This window comes from Henckelia pumila, chromosome 4 (genome assembly GCF_033568475.1).
Source record: "Henckelia pumila isolate YLH828 chromosome 4, ASM3356847v2, whole genome shotgun sequence".
Lineage (NCBI taxonomy): Eukaryota > Viridiplantae > Streptophyta > Magnoliopsida > Lamiales > Gesneriaceae > Henckelia > Henckelia pumila.
In genome coordinates, this window is record NC_133123.1 from 218,931,602 (window position 1) to 218,947,509 (window position 15,908).

Genomic DNA, 15,908 nt, shown 5'->3' on the forward strand with positions numbered 1-15,908 from the left:
TTAGACTATAAATCTTTTATTCGACTCGACGTATGAAAAAAAAAATATTTTTCATCATAATTTAAATGAAGTCGTCTCATGTAAAACTTATTACTCTAACGATAATATTATCGATTTTTATTGAATAAAGAGAATCGTTGATATAATAAAGAAACAGACCCGCACACATGTTTTGGACGCCGCTGATTCAACGGTTTCCAAAATTTTCGTTTTGTCGTATAACTCTCTCTCCCCACACACACACACACACACACACTTCGATTGATGCACACTCCTTCAATGATGACGCCATTTCGAGCTCTTCTCTGACAGATTTTTTACTGCCCCTTTCTTTGATTTGTTTCCCTTCAGAGAAACTTCACACAAATGTATGTTCACTCACTTCGTCTCCTTGTACTTCCCTTTTTCTTTACTTTTTTTTCACTGTTTTTTTCTTGGAATAATCACGGTGGCCAGAGGTGAAAACTGAGGGTTATACGTGGCGCGAAATCTGGGGTGCCCGTCTTTCTTGGTTTTCGTCTTGATTTTTGGTTCTGAATTTTGCCCTGTTCGTGAATTGGTTTCGTGGGTGTGTGTGTGTTTTTTTTCCCTTGCTTTGTTTCGTTGCGGAACTTGAATTTTATCTGTTTTTTGGTTTTTCAGAGGTTTGGAGTTTGCGATCATGGATGGTAGGAGGAGGCCGAAATGGGATGATTGTAGAAGATCGCAGAAGAAAAAGCCGCCTCGCTGTATGTTTTTACGTTTGATGTTTACGGTTTTCATTGTTAATTTGTTCTTATTTTGATTTGATATCGTGATTCTGCATTTGAATTTTGTATGATTTATTGAATTTGTGTGGGTGTAAATCTTTGTAAAAAAAATTAAAGATTTTGATTGAACCTTGTCGTTGATCAGAATGTAAGGACTATTTGCTCCATGTTATATATGGAAAATATGAGAAGAAGTGAGACTAAATTTAGTCCACCCTGGGCGAAACAACGAGTTTTGGGGGAGAAGTTTTGATGATAACTATGTCTCCGACTTGGTTCGCCTTTTGTTGTTTACATGAGCTTTTGTCTAATTTCTAAAGGATGTTACAAAGTTACATACTTACATGTGCATTCTTTAAGTTTCTCTGTGATTTGTTTATAATGCTCTGTTTTGTCCCATGAAGTTTATTGGTTCGACTCCTAAAGATGATTCTAGTTTATTGGTTTGATTCCAAAAGATGATTCTTTTGGCTGCATTTTGCGCGGAAATTTTTTTCATAGATTCTTTTGCATGCATCCTGTTTTTATTTGATCTTACTTCATTGTTTTTTTGGCAGTTTAGTTGACGTACGTCGGACTAATATTTTGAAATTTCAAGTTGCCGGTATCTTCGTAGTTCTACTGAGTGGAGATGGATCATTTCTTTGAACTGAATTAGTACATGTTACTCCGACGTGTTTATGGTTCCTACCTGATACCATTTTGCATATTGTTAATGATTAGAGGAAATTAGAAGGTGAACCGTTTGAATTTAGTTACCTACGTGTTATGGTCGTTGAAAAATACATTTCATCAGTTGGAGCTGGGAGAAACCTGCGAGTGTGAACTAGGCGCTCGACCGTTAAGATACGTTTTTGTCCTTATTCTAATCCAGGATAGTTAATACAGTTAACATTGTCGTAATCGCACCCTGGTAACGAATTCTCGTTAAGATGTTTAATTAACTTTTCTGGTCCTTTTTATTGCTATGTTTCTAAATTGGTGATCAATATACCGCGTTTATGTGCTCATTTGATTGATCATGTTTATTTATTTAGTCTCGCATTGTCGTTATTGAGAGAAGGTTATCAAAGAACCTTCTACAGTTTTTTTCGCTTGATAACATTTCTTTTCTCCAGTTTGTTGGCAGCCGGTTGTGCCGTTATGGGAGAAAGAATTTTGCAAAGTGGTTGGTTCTCTGGATTGGGACACATTGTCACAGATGAAGAAGTTTACACACCTCTATGATAATGTGATTAATTGGAATGACTCTGCGGGAGAAGAGGCATTTTCCAATGCTAAGAAACGATTCTGGGCCCAAAAAAATGGACTTCCATGTGACATACCGTTACCAGATCCGGATGTTTACATAGACCAAATCGATTGGGATATCAATATTGATCCTGAGCCATTGCCGGACCATGATGCGGTCCCCGATGAAGTGGCAAACCGCGACCCTGTCATAATATTTGGCGATGATTTTATTGCAAACCAAGCATTCTCACCAAGCGGCTGGGGTGATAATGAAGAGAACTTGAACGTCCCGGTTGGTTATTCTTTCGGTAATCATGTTGATCCATGGGAGCAAAATTGGGGCAATCCATATAGCAACCAGCCTGTATTCGAATGGCCAGGCTTTGCCATTGATGGGTGGTACTTAACAACGAATGGCGGTGATTCTCGACATATGCAGTATGGCAGTGGTTGGAATACCGGATGGGGTTGAGTTTATGTTGATCGTCACAATTATGAAGTGAGGTCTAAAATTTTCCAAGAAAACTAGACCCCGTCGACAAAAATACCATGAAGCAGGACCTGAAATTTTTCAAGAAAATAGAGTAAGTACATAAATTCTAGGGATCTTCCAGTGGACCTGTCTGTCACCATGCCGGAGCAATCTCAAGGTACTCCCGAAGGTAGAACAGAAAGGGTCATTATTTTATTCATTTTGATTTTCTAGCGTTCCTTATAAGATACATATGGTTCAAAACTTAGTACAATTCCAGCATCTGGAGTTTCAAGTGTTTGTTATATAGACCATCTTCATCCAAAATATTGGAAACTTATGTTTGCTATTGCAGGTGCGCGCTACTCTATATTAATCCCTTCTTCCAGCTTTACGTATCGTCCTCACTTCAATGTTCACCGTAGACATGATAACTGACAGCCCGTAGAATCGATGCATCTTCAACTGTAATTGTTTTTCTTGCTATGAAGATTTTGACTATTTAACTGGTGAGAATATGGAACATGTATATACAAGAAAATGTGCGCGTGTTGATTGAATTATGGACCAATAATGACCGCATATGATAACTTCCAAGAAGAGTCAATTGTCTTCTACGTGTACTGTTGTTGTGGATTCTTGTGGTGTCTCAATCACTCACTTGCTATCAGTCAGTATTTGACTTCACCCCACGTTGTATTTTGCAATTACCAGCCCTGTGGTGGACCAATTCGTAGGATCTTGGTCGCGATTTCCTTTTTGTTTTATTTTTTTTGAGTAATCAATCCTTTTTAGGGTCACCCCCAAAAAAACCCACAATTTTCGATTGACTAGCAACAATGCACGTGCGTTGCAATGAAAAACATGTGTTGGAGTAATATAATTCAAAACAAAATTAAAAAACTCTACAAAATTGTTATGACAGCAATATTGAAACTTTTGACAATTCATGCTAAATAATTACTCTGAAATCGATCTTGAAATAAACATATTTGTTTAATTATTTTTTAAAAAATGGACTAAATTTTCTAATGCTTTTTTTATCGTATCATTTTCTTTTGTTTGTCTTATTATGGATTTCATTACATTTTTTTTGGTCTATTGTTATATATATTATTCTCTCAATATATTTTTTTGGGCAATCAATGATACAATCTATAACATTCCAGATCTGACGACTATCCCCACTATATCAACACGGATCTTTTCAGCATGCTTATGTACGTTCCTACTCGCACACATCCTCTGAAACTTCTCAAGGGGTCGCTCATCCTATAATTGTCTCAAGTCAAGCATGCTTAGCTTTGGAGTTCTCATACGATGAGATCTCGAAAAAAAGATATTCACCTTGATGATATGAGTAGTTCCTATCAAAATTTTCAAGCCCAAACCGTTCAGTCACATACCTACGTAGTCTCAGACCTCTCTCATTTTGGTATAAAATCGGTTCATTCAAGTTCTTCTTCTCCTAGAAGCCTGTCAAGAGTTGCTTAATTCTTTTAACTTCTTGACACCGACGATTACTCTTCACTCTCTTGTCAGTCTCGGACATCACAAGTACAGTCTATGAACTTTGACTTTTTGTAATGATGCAACATAACTACTTAAGGTGAGTGAACTCTTAATTTACACTAAAAGAGATACTTGTATATTTGAGTTTTCTACAGCTTAACCCATTTAATATTTTCAGTAGTTCAAGTTGTGTTGCATCTTTTACTCCACTAACTTGTAGTAAATCATTGTAGCTCAATCAAATGTTAGTTTTTAATTTTTTTTTTTTAACTAAATAAAGCCTCTCACTTTCCCAATTTTGAGAATTCAATATTAGTAAGCTATAGGTAATAGACAATTATTTAGTTTTTACTTGTGTTACTTTTTGTTTAATTGTATAGTTTTTTTTATATATCTTGTGTAGTTCACGTTTTATGGTTTTTTTTAACTTTTATATTAATGATTATATGTATTGCATGCATACAATATACATCTACAATTAATTATATTCCAAATATCAATATTTATGAGTCAAAATAAATTTATTGAATCATAATTTAAGAACTATTTACAAACTAAAATATACATCATAATTAAGATTCAAGATTAACATGCTGACATAAAATTATGATAAAAATCTGAAGAATAAATGGTGCTAGTTCAAAGACAAAATATGATAATTATAATTGACGTTAGCTTAATTAATTAGAATTTTTTTAATATATGTATTTAATTAATTAAAAAGTTTTTAATACAGTATGTTGATAATTATTCTTTATGTATAAGTTAGTGATTGAGTCAGGCATGATCATGTTTTGAATTTTTTTTCCACCTTAAGTTCTAATAATAGTTTCTTGTGAGTTAAATTTCCAAATGAAACAAATTATCAAAACAAAAACTAATTATACAATTCAAGAATTCGGGTTATTCGATCAGTGACATCATTAGTTTGCTAATTTAATATATTTTGAATTCATATTCGATGAGTTTGACAAGAAAAATAACGTAGAATAACAAAATTTAAGTAAAAATATTATTTGATTGTATTTGTAGCGCAATATTTATATTTCATATATGTTTGAATTATTTCATTTATTTATTTTTAATATCCATATATTATTTTGTAATATTAGTAGATAAACAATGTATAAAAAACATAGACATTTAAGTATGTAGTACATTATACAATTTTTTATTTAAATATTCATATAATATATTGTAAAATTTATAGAAAAATAGTGTATGAAAAATAAGAATATTTAATTAAACTCATAATTAGAACTCAAACAGTGATTAAAAAAGAATATATAAATTGATTATATTTTGTAATAGTAATTAATATATTATTGATAATAACTAATATATTAACAGAAAAAATAATGTGTAAAAAATTAATTACATTGTGTACATTTTTATATTTTAATTATATATCCATATATTATTATTATTATTATCTGGTAAAATTAATAGAAAAATAATTTGCATTAAATAAGTTAAATATATTTGTAGGACTATGTAACTTTTTTTTATTTTAAGTACTCATATACTATCTCTTGTAAGATAGAAAAATAGTTTATATTAAATAAATTAAATATATTTTGAAAGAAAAACTCAAATAAGAAAATGAGCAAATAATAAATAGTATATACACAAAATATGAAAGTGAAAAAAATAAAATAGTTTGTAAAAAAATATTTAAGTTAATTCATAATTGTTATTTATATATTTATAATCGTAGTAGAATAGACCATCGACAGATTAATAGAAAAAATAAATTACACGATGTAAATTTTATATTTTAAGTATTCATAAAATACCTTGTAAGATTTAGAAAAATATTGTGAATTAAATAAGTTAAATACATTTTATAGGAAAAACTCAAATTATAAAATGAGCAAATAATAAATAGCATATGTATAAAATATAAAAGTGAACTTCAGAAAATTAGTGTGCAAAATTTTTTTTAAGTTAATCATAATTCTTACTCTCGTATACTCATAATAGTAATATAATAGATAAAAGATAGATTAATATGAAAAATAAAGTACGATATGGATTTTTTTATTTAAGTATACATATAATATCTTGCAAGATACCAAAATTTATTATTATTATTATTATTATTATTATTATTATTATTATTATTTCATGTGTTGGTTCATCTGTGAAGTAAATAATCAAATACGATAAATTAGATATCAAAGTAAAATATTTTTAAAAAACTTTTATTTGAAAGAGTACATAGTATAATTTTTAAACAAATAATTTAATTGAAGAGTCACATGAATAAATAATTGAGAAAAAAAACATTCATTAGGTAATAAGAAAAATGGTAATCACGTAAATTCACAATAAAAATCACATATTCATAGTGAAAAAAATATTTTAAAAATATTAATTGCATTTTAATTTTTTGTTTGAAAGATTTTATAGCATAATGCTTAAATAAATAATTTAATTGAAGAGTCAAGTGTTAAACTCAAATATTTATATATATTTTTAAAAATACTAACATTATTTTAATTTTTTATTTGAAAGAGTTCATAGTATAATTTTTAAGTAAATAAGTTAATTGAAGAGTCACGTGAATAAATAAATGAATAAAAAACACATTAATCCTATATAATAATGAAAGGGTAACCATATAAATTCACAATAAAACTCACATATTTATAATAGTAACTCAAATAAGAAAATGAGCAAATAATAAATACTATATACACAAAATATGAAAGTGGAAAAAATAAAATAGTGTGTAAAAAAATATTTAAGTTAATTCATAATTGTTATTTATATATTTATAATCGTAATAGAATAGATCATCGACATATTAATAGAAAAAATAAATTACACGATGTAAATTTTCTATTTTAAGTATTCATAAAATATCTTGTAAAATTTATAAAAATAGTGTGAATTAAATAAGTTAAATACATTTTGTAGGAAAAACTCAAATAAAAAAATGAGCAAATAATAAACAGTAGATGTATAAAATATAAAAGTGAACTCAAAAAATTAGTGTGTAAAAAAATATTTAAGTTAATTATAATTCTTACTCTCCTATACTTAGTAATAGAATAGATAAAAGATATATTAATATGAAAAATAAAGTACGATATGGATTTTTTTATTTAAGTATACATATAATATCTTGTAAGATACCAAAATTTATTATTATTATTATTAGTATTACATGTGTTGGTTCATCTGTGAAGTAAATAATCGAATGCGATAAATTAGAAATCAAATTAAAATATTTTTAAAAAAAATTTATTTGAAAGAGTACATAGTATAATTTTTTAAAAAATAATTTAATTGAAGAGTCGCATGAATAAATAATTGAGAAAAAAAAATATTCATTAGGCACGTAAATTTACAATGAAAATCACATATTTATAGTGAAAAAAATATTAATTGCATTTTAATTTTTTATTTGAAAGAATTTATAGCATAATGCTTAAATAAATAATTTAATTGAAGAGTCAAGTGTTAAACTCGCATATTTATATATATTTTTAAAAATACTAACAATATTTTAATTTTTTAATTGAAAGAGTTCATAGTATAATTTTTAAGTAAATAAGTTAATTGAAGAGTCACACGGATAAATAAATGAAGAAAAAACACATTAATCTTATATAATAATGAATGAGTAACCATATAAATTCACAATGAAACACACATATTTATAATAGTAATAGAGTTTTTATTTGAAAGAGTTTATAACATAATGCTTAAATAAATAATTTAATTAAATAGTCAAGTGTTAAACTCACATATTTATATATATTTTTAAAAATACTAACAGTATTTTAATTTTTTATTTGAAAGAGTTCATAGTATAATTTTTAAGTAAATAAGTTAATTGAAGAGTCACACGAATAAATAAAAAAAAAAAACACATTAGTCTTATATAATAATGAAAGAGTAACCATATAAATTCACAATAAAACTCACATATTTATAATAGTAATAGATTTTAGAAGGGAGTTTGTTTTGCGTCAAAACTCACTATGAAATATTGAAAATACAATTTTTTTACAATAAATTAATAGGCATCTCAGTCCTTGAAATTTTATGAAATTTACACGTTTGATCTCTAAACAAGGTGACTTATTGCACGCGCGTTTGTTTATGCACCTACATTACATAACTTTTTTTTAAAAAATAATATTAGATTTATGATACAAAATCTTCACTTATATTATTGTAATACTTTTCGGATCTACTCAACAACATCGCCAACAAATTAGTATGATGTGAATGATTTATTTGACTACATTTGAAAGGTATTACAGTAATACAAGGGAATTTTTATAACAAAGAACTAATATTTTCAAAAAAAAAAAAAAAAGGTTATTTATAAATAAAAACAAAACGTGTGCAACAACTCGTCGTGATTAGAGATAAAATGTGCAAATTTTATAAAAGGTCAAGTGCTGGGATGTTTATTAAATTTTTATAAGAAATAAATGTGTATTTTCAATATTTCATTAGCGATAGAAGCACACGTCATATAATATATAATATTTTATTATTTTCTATGGTAATTAAAATTTAATTATTGGAAAGATAATATAAATTTAATATATTAATATAATAAATTTAATATTTGATATATATAAATGTGAAATTAATTATAAAACAAACATGATATAATTTTGTTGAAGAAAAGTTAGAAAAGGACTAAAAAAAAGATGTCGAGAAAAAGGTGGACAAAGAAGGGTAACATTAAAAGATGTTTTTTGGTGTATCATGACACACCAAAAATTAGTTACTAGTTATAAGGTACTCAACTTTTATATAATATATATGTATATATATATATATATATATAATATAATATAGAGAGATTTAGTGGGGAAAAAAACTCTTTTAGGAGGTTTTGGTCTATTTAAGCTTTCAAAATCAAAATTTATCTAGTGTTGATGATTTTATGCACAAGTTGCGTGTTTGTATGATTGATTCTTTTTTTCTAAGATTTGTGATTATTTTGTTGTAGTTTGTAAATATTATTTGGACAATAATGATAAAACTATATTAAATTTGTAATTTATAGAGATAATATGTGAATTTTTGAAAATTTAGTGGATGAGATAGTTGTCGTAAATATTGTAATATTATCTTATAAAAATAATCTCTAAAAGTTTAGATCTTGATAAAATTTCAAAATATTATATTACTCATAAGATAAGATATTGATTTATGGCTTATACGATTATTATATACTCATTCTGAATTTAGGGACAATAATTCAGGTGAGTTCGATATGGTTGGCGCAAAATTCTACTAAAAAATCTTTTAATCCGAACACAAATCAATTCAAAAATTAGGGTCGATCAAAACTTTTCAAAATGTTCAAACCGACCATATTACACCGCACCGCTTTTTTCATTTTTTTTAATAAGTGATTGCAGTTTTTTTTTAAAAAAAAATTTAAACCGCACTGCCTCCAAGGTGCGGTTATTTTTTATTTTTTTTACCCAAAATCGTTCGAACCGTACCGCCTTACCTTTTATAGTTGTTTTAAATAATATTATTAACCACCGTATTTTAATATTCGATATATTATTTCTTTCTAATTGGCTTGCATTCCGTAACTTTCTCTCGCAACCTTCTTTCAATATTTTTCTTCTTTATTTCGTAATACAACAAATATTTTTCAAAGTGGCTTTATAATCTTGACTAAAAATAAAACTTAAAAGCATCCTATTTTATCTATTTTAACTTTTGATGCTTGATTTTTTATTTTATTTATCTAATTATATTTTGTACTAATTGTGATTATATTATCTTTAAATACATTATTTTTTTCTATTATTGTTTTAAATATTTTGAGTTTTTTTATTCATTCATTTTACTTGTGAATAATGAAACCAATTGTATATGTAAAAAAACAATTAAAAAAAATTAAGTATAATCGAACAGAAAATGACAATTTGGTTTGTTTTTTTTACAAAAACCGTAAAATCGCACTGTGATCATCCATACCGAAAATGACCAAGCCGATTTTATTTTTTAATAAAATTATTAAATAAAAATTCAAAACATACAATAATAATAGTAATATTTAATTTAAAGACATTATAACAAAATATAAGCTTATATATAATTTAAATGGAAAAATTTAGTTGTAATAAATTTAAAGTATACTTAGTACAAAAAATCAAAATAATTTTAAAAAATCAAAATTTTACAAAATAAATATTAAATTATAAAAATCTATTATACCAATATACAATAATTTTTTCCTCAAATATAAAATATAAAAAAATGTATCAAATATTTCTTAACTTGATATAATGATAATAAAAAAAATGTTCGGATCATCTCGTGTCAACCCGAGTTGATTCGAACTCAACCGTAACCTGATGAATTTTTTAGGTTAGTCTTCGAGTCCAACCTAATTTGATTCGAACCCAAAAACCATCAACATTAACCTAATATTTGTCGGGCCTACTCGTATCAAGGGAAAATGAGGGATATAGACCTGGTCTTGTTTTTAATTCAATAGATAGACCTCTGATCGAAAAGACTATATTGCCCCTGCTTTAAATGTTTTTTCTCTCCTCCTTCTCTTCTTTCACGTCTCTGCGATATTTTTTTTGTTTTTCTGTCTTATTTTCTCACTCTCCTTCCTCATTTTTCCTCTTCTTCTTCTTTTTTTTTTTTTTGGAAAAGCGGTCGACCGCCTTGGAAAATCGGCCGACCAAAGCTTGGGCTCGGTCGACCGCCTTCCCTGCCCAAGCGATCGATCGCATTGGAAAAGCGGTCGACCAAGCCTGGGTTGACCCAAGCCGGGCTGCCCGGCTTGGTCGACCCAGGCTTGGGTCAACCCAAACCATTGTATAAATATTTTATTGTGTAGCATTATTATCAAAAATATTGGTGATTCAATGGTTAGAGTCTAGGAGAAGAAAAGAGAGTCAGGTTCGAATCCTCTATATGTTTAAATGGCTCCTCGTATCGAGTTGTCAAATTGATTTATTTTTTGACACCCCGAATTCTGATGGTTCTAGGTTCTCCGAAAAATCCATTAGTTTATTTGATTTGAAAATAAAATCATAATGTTTTTAAAGGTTTGATGTTCATAAATAATAATAAATAAATAAATGCTAAAACTATGTTTCCCGAAGGTATGAAAAAAGGAAATTCATCTTTAATAATAATAATAATAATAATAATAATAAATAATGCTAAAAATATGTTTCTCAAAGGTATAAAAAAATTCGTCTTCTCCCACATAATGTTTTACCATATGAAATCAAATAAAAAAATTAAATTAATTATTATACAAAATAAATTATATTATATATGATTACGTGATAAACTCTTATGCCAATTAATTTGATTAAAATATATTGGGAACATTCACTAACTTCTTTGTTGATATTTAAGGGGACATATATATGGGGATGTAAACCGGGTTTACTCAGAATCGCTTAATTAGCCGAGTTTTCGGGGGGTTTTAGCCGAATTGGGGGTTTTAGGTTTTCGAAAAATTCAATCCGTTTTTTCCCCATCAATCTAGGGTTTCGATAAGGCGGCGCGCCATTTGATCTATTCGGGTATATAATTCACATTGGCCATTGTTTAAAAATTGATTAAAGATCGACACAGAAATTTCTTTTATTTCATTACAAAAATAACAATCATTAAATTTTAATATCAATATATTGCACGTCTGATTTCAAAAAGAGGAATTTGTCCTACGAATTTTGATTTGATCCTCCTCGATTTCAGGTTTGTCAACTCTCCATCCTATGATTAGTTTCTAAATTATTTCATTCGAATGGTTCAACCTAAATGTATTATTTGAATGATTTGATCGAGTACAGGTATGAGAATTCTGGATTTTTGTTTCATTTTTTGTTATTTATTTTAAACGTTGCGGCTCTATGTTATTTCTTTTGATTCAATAGATTGTGACTGTTTATTCCAATTCACAGTCTCTGATTGTTGGTCTGAATGTCTACAGTTCCTTGATTGCCATGTGAAAATTTGGTGTTTTACATAGAACTGGCATCGTTTTTGTTTGCCCACGAATCAGATTATTTTTTCCAGAAATCATTCATAAAGGGTTGGATTTGGAATCATTCCAATAATACTTTTGACCCCAAAAAAAAGAAATTGGATTAATTTTGGTGTTTTTGATGACTTATTATTATTTTTCATTTTTCAGCAGTTCTTTTATGTGCATGCTGTCTTTGTTCCTCTTCGGCCAGAAATCGAGAGAAGCAGTTTGGAACTCAGATTAAGTTGAAATATTTGTTGAGAAACTGAATGAGTTTTCCGGATCCTACGACACCTCATTCATTCATGCCACCACCTTTTCCTTGTGATTCCGGAGGATTTTGGCCTCCATATTTTGTGGAAAATATGCAACAAGATTTAGCTTCCCAGTTTGACCGTGCTCCACCATTTAAGAGAGCAAGAAACTCTGAAAACAAACCGCCAGTTAATCAGACAAATGGTACCGGAAGTAATGGTACCAGCAACATATTTTACAAGACACGAATCTGTGCTAAATTCATGGATGGCATGTGCCGCAATGGCGAGCATTGCACTTTTGCTCATGGTACTGAGGATTTACGCGTGCCCCCTCCGAATTGGCAAGATCTTGTTCGAGAAAAGGATAGGGGTGCTGGGAATAATTGGAATGATGATCAAAGAATGAGCAATAGAACAAAAATCTGCAAGAAATATTACCACGGAGGTGAGTGCCCATATGGGGAGAAGTGTATCTTCCTCCATGAACGGGCTCCTTCGAACTTTAATGCCGAAGTGCCTTGGCAGAGGGAGAGTTCTGCTATAAGCATAGGAACTAGAAGGGATGCCTTGTGGAGCAGCAGCGATGTCAATCAACCTGATTTGAATAAGCAGGTTAGTGGGGGCTTGGATACTTACCAAGTGAGAACGAATTTTTGGAAAACCAGGTTATGCAATAATTGGGTGACTGGTCAGTGTCCACATGGAGAAAGATGCTATTTTGCTCATGGCCAATCAGGTATATGTGATACACATTATGATCTTCTATTTAATGCTACTTTTGCCATGGGAGGTTTTTATTTTTTATTTTTTAAGCTTCAGTTGATTTGGGAAATTGTATATCGATCTTGTCCACATTCATTCGGTCTGGGTGAATTGAACCTTATAGACACATAGGTTTGGGTTAATTGAACCTTACAGACACATATAGGATATAGCATTACTGTAAGTAACGTTTAGCGGATCTCTCACCTTAAAAAGCAACAAAGTCTAGTTTTTTGTCTACTCAACCTCGATTATTTGGTTAATCTCTTAGTAATACACTTTCGTGTTTCCATTCCATTTACTGACGTTCTCATTTCGTAAAAGAGAAAAAAGTTGGCTCCGTATTTTGCCAGCTTAACAAATTCTGTGTTTGTTTCTAAGCTTTATTGATCTTTCCGTATACTTTTAAATGCATGTGTAGCAATGTTACGCGATTTTGAGACTATGATTATGTATGTACTCACCATTCTCTTAGTCGAGATAAAACAAAACGGAAATTTTCTTTTGATGGTGTCTTTTGTTTCGATCTACAGAACATTAGCCACGATTTTTGTGCATTATTTGTCGTATACCATGCTTTCTTTTTTCATCTCGGACAAAGAATTGCGATGACAGACAAGTACTACTTCCACTTTGACAGATTTGAAGGTTTCTGGTTCACGTGTTGAGGCAGAACAAATAATGAACTCTGGCTCCATCCCAGCCAAATCTATGGCTGCACCTGGAAATCCTGTGTCTGGTTCTCCTCTTGGCGAAGCTGGAGAAGATAAGAAGTCGTCGAAATGGAAACTGTCCAAGAAAGTTAATCGAATTTATGCTGACTGGATTGATGATCTATCACCACCACACTGCTCACCGAACAAAAAGGATGATATATGAACTTTGGGATGATAATTTATCAGTTACTAACCACATCCCAAAACTACTATTATTGGTGATAGGTTATGATCTTATGTTTGTTTGTTACTGTGTTTTGGACAGCCATCTCAATTGTGCAGTGATGATTGCATTATTTATTTATTGTAGAAAATTTAATAAGGAATTCAATTTTGTCATGAAATTTACGATTTGTTTCTTGGTTGGAGAGCATTTATCGGATACAAAAGCTTTTGGGGCGAAACATACCAAATGTTTTTGGCTAAAATGAGGATGTTTGGGTGGATTTTATTTATTTATTTTTATTTTCATTTTTTTAATCATATTTCAAATGGTTTATGTGTTATGGGCCCCGTTTGATTCATAAAATGATAGTGATAATAAATTGAAAGATATATATATCTGAATATATAAGGATTTTATGATGCATCTAGACGTCTCATGTAAAAACAAACATGTGAGGTTCATCTGTGTTTTTTTTTCAACTGAACTATTTGTTCGAGCATCACATACAACTACAGTGGTTCTTTCGGTGTAACATACAATCACCTTGATAAAAAATCATGGATTTCACTTCTCCTCGATCTTGGACACTTGTCGATTACACGATGAATCTCTCAAAACGTACAACTAAAAAGACCAAAAGAAGATTACAATAAGAAAAGTAACATGGGTTTGGATCACGAGAATTGGATATATGGGAACTTTAAGACACTTTTGTCTTGTGGTTCATCAATGAGGACGAAACAAGAGCCAGTGAATTTTGCCTCACAAATAAGCTATGACCCAACAGTTTGCGTGGCTTTAGTGCTAGCCTATATGTTAACATAGGACTCAATAAACTAATTAATGATGGAGACATGTGAATTCATATGCATGTGGTGATGGACTCTTCAATCACTTTCAGGTTTAGGAATCACATGTGAACCCCATGTCAGATCATGTTACAAACATATGAAATTATCATCTCTATCATACCAAATTTTTAGATTTTTTTTTAAAAAGCACTAGCTAAAAACTGATAGTGTTTGTAAAAACTTTTAGTCTTAGTTAGCTTCGACCGCTATTCTCGGATTTCCCACGTCCTCGTGCTAATTAGAAAATATATGGTTTAAAGATTTTAGTCATGAAGATTTTATCTTAGTTGTTACTCGAGGTGCAAACGAGTCAAGTGACATACTTACTCGACTTCAATTCGATTTGTATTATGTCTACTCAAACTCGAACTCGAACTCAATCGAGTAATCAATTTCAAACACAAACTCGAGTCACATATATATATTTCGAGCTATCAATCTTGAAAAACTCAAAAAATAAACTGATTTATAAATAAATATAGATAAATAAATAACTTCATATTAATATTATATATTATATTTATACATATATAATCGAGTAGCTCGCGAGCTATTCGAACACAAATATATAAAACTCGAGCTTGACTCGATTACAGTTGAGCTACTTGAGCTCGAGCTCGAGCTTGGTCAGACCGAATTTGAGTAAAGTTTTGACCGAGCCGCTTACGAGTTGCTCAACTTGACTAGCTTACATTCCTAGTTGTTTGTTATGACGTATTCAGAATTTTCAATCAGACGAGGCGAATTCAATAAATTTAAAAAATTAATACCGCACAAAATGTATATTAAAGTCATATATCAACCTCATATGTTTTACAATAACACTTTCAGGGATTTCATACTTTGAAAATGCTAAATAATAAGGTGTAAGCTAGTCATCTGACACCAAAGTCCCAAATATAAGACGAGATCCCGAGTTCGAGATTCAATGGTAACAATCCCTTCCTCCAACTCTGGAAAAAAAGGTTTTAAATTGCAAACGATTTTTGTTTGAAACATGCTTTCTAATTAGAATATAATGATCAATTGATCCGATTCGAAACCAAGTTTTCGATTTTCGATTTATCTTGCACTTGGATTAACTAGCTAACGTAGGAGTTTTTCCAGCCAAACGAAACTAGCATGTACTCCATCTACAGATCAAGACAAAGGGTTTGCCAAACATTGTCACGTGTTCAATTATATATTGCACCATCA

General features: G+C 29.7%; 2 protein-coding genes across 8 annotated transcripts; both read left to right on the top strand.

Moving 5' to 3' along the window:
- The first annotated feature begins 205 nt into the window (after window positions 1-205).
- Window positions 206-2,965, top strand: LOC140867215 (uncharacterized). 5 transcript variants are annotated; one of them, XR_012145080.1, is made up of 4 exons: window positions 206-368; window positions 643-728; window positions 1,868-2,644; window positions 2,810-2,965. XR_012145080.1 is itself a non-coding variant. In XM_073272292.1 (3 exons), the coding sequence occupies exons 2-3, from the start codon at window positions 662-664 to the stop codon at window positions 2,452-2,454; spliced, it is 654 nt and encodes a 217-aa protein (XP_073128393.1). In that variant the 5' UTR covers window positions 206-368; window positions 643-661; the 3' UTR covers window positions 2,455-2,965. The 5 variants fall into 5 exon arrangements, 3 of the variants coding, with proteins under 3 accessions (XP_073128393.1, XP_073128395.1, XP_073128394.1); XR_012145081.1 differs by having other exon boundaries at window positions 1,868-2,632; XM_073272292.1 differs by having other exon boundaries at window positions 1,868-2,965.
- An 8,458-nt stretch (window positions 2,966-11,423) lies between these two features.
- Window positions 11,424-14,077, top strand: LOC140866231 (zinc finger CCCH domain-containing protein 39-like). 3 transcript variants are annotated; one of them, XM_073271169.1, is made up of 3 exons: window positions 11,424-11,688; window positions 12,128-12,952; window positions 13,619-14,077. In XM_073271169.1, the coding sequence occupies exons 2-3, from the start codon at window positions 12,229-12,231 to the stop codon at window positions 13,855-13,857; spliced, it is 963 nt and encodes a 320-aa protein (XP_073127270.1). In that variant the 5' UTR covers window positions 11,424-11,688; window positions 12,128-12,228; the 3' UTR covers window positions 13,858-14,077. The 3 variants fall into 3 exon arrangements, with proteins under 3 accessions (XP_073127270.1, XP_073127272.1, XP_073127273.1); XM_073271171.1 differs by having other exon boundaries at window positions 12,131-12,952; XM_073271172.1 differs by having other exon boundaries at window positions 11,473-11,513.
- The last annotated feature ends 1,831 nt before the right edge of the window (window positions 14,078-15,908 follow it).

Bases quoted from the DNA above. Each gene is read 5' to 3' on its own strand.
- LOC140866231 (XM_073271169.1), top strand. From the start codon at position 12,229: ATGAGTTTTCCGGATCCTACGACACCTCATTCATTCATGCCACCACCT. The intron at 12,953-13,618 runs GTATATGTGATA...CCACTTTGACAG, and splicing joins TTTTGCTCATGGCCAATCAG to ATTTGAAGGTTTCTGGTTCA.
- LOC140867215 (XM_073272292.1), top strand. From the start codon at position 662: ATGGATGGTAGGAGGAGGCCGAAATGGGATGATTGTAGAAGATCGCAG. The intron at 729-1,867 runs GTATGTTTTTAC...TCTTTTCTCCAG, and splicing joins GAAGAAAAAGCCGCCTCGCT to TTTGTTGGCAGCCGGTTGTG.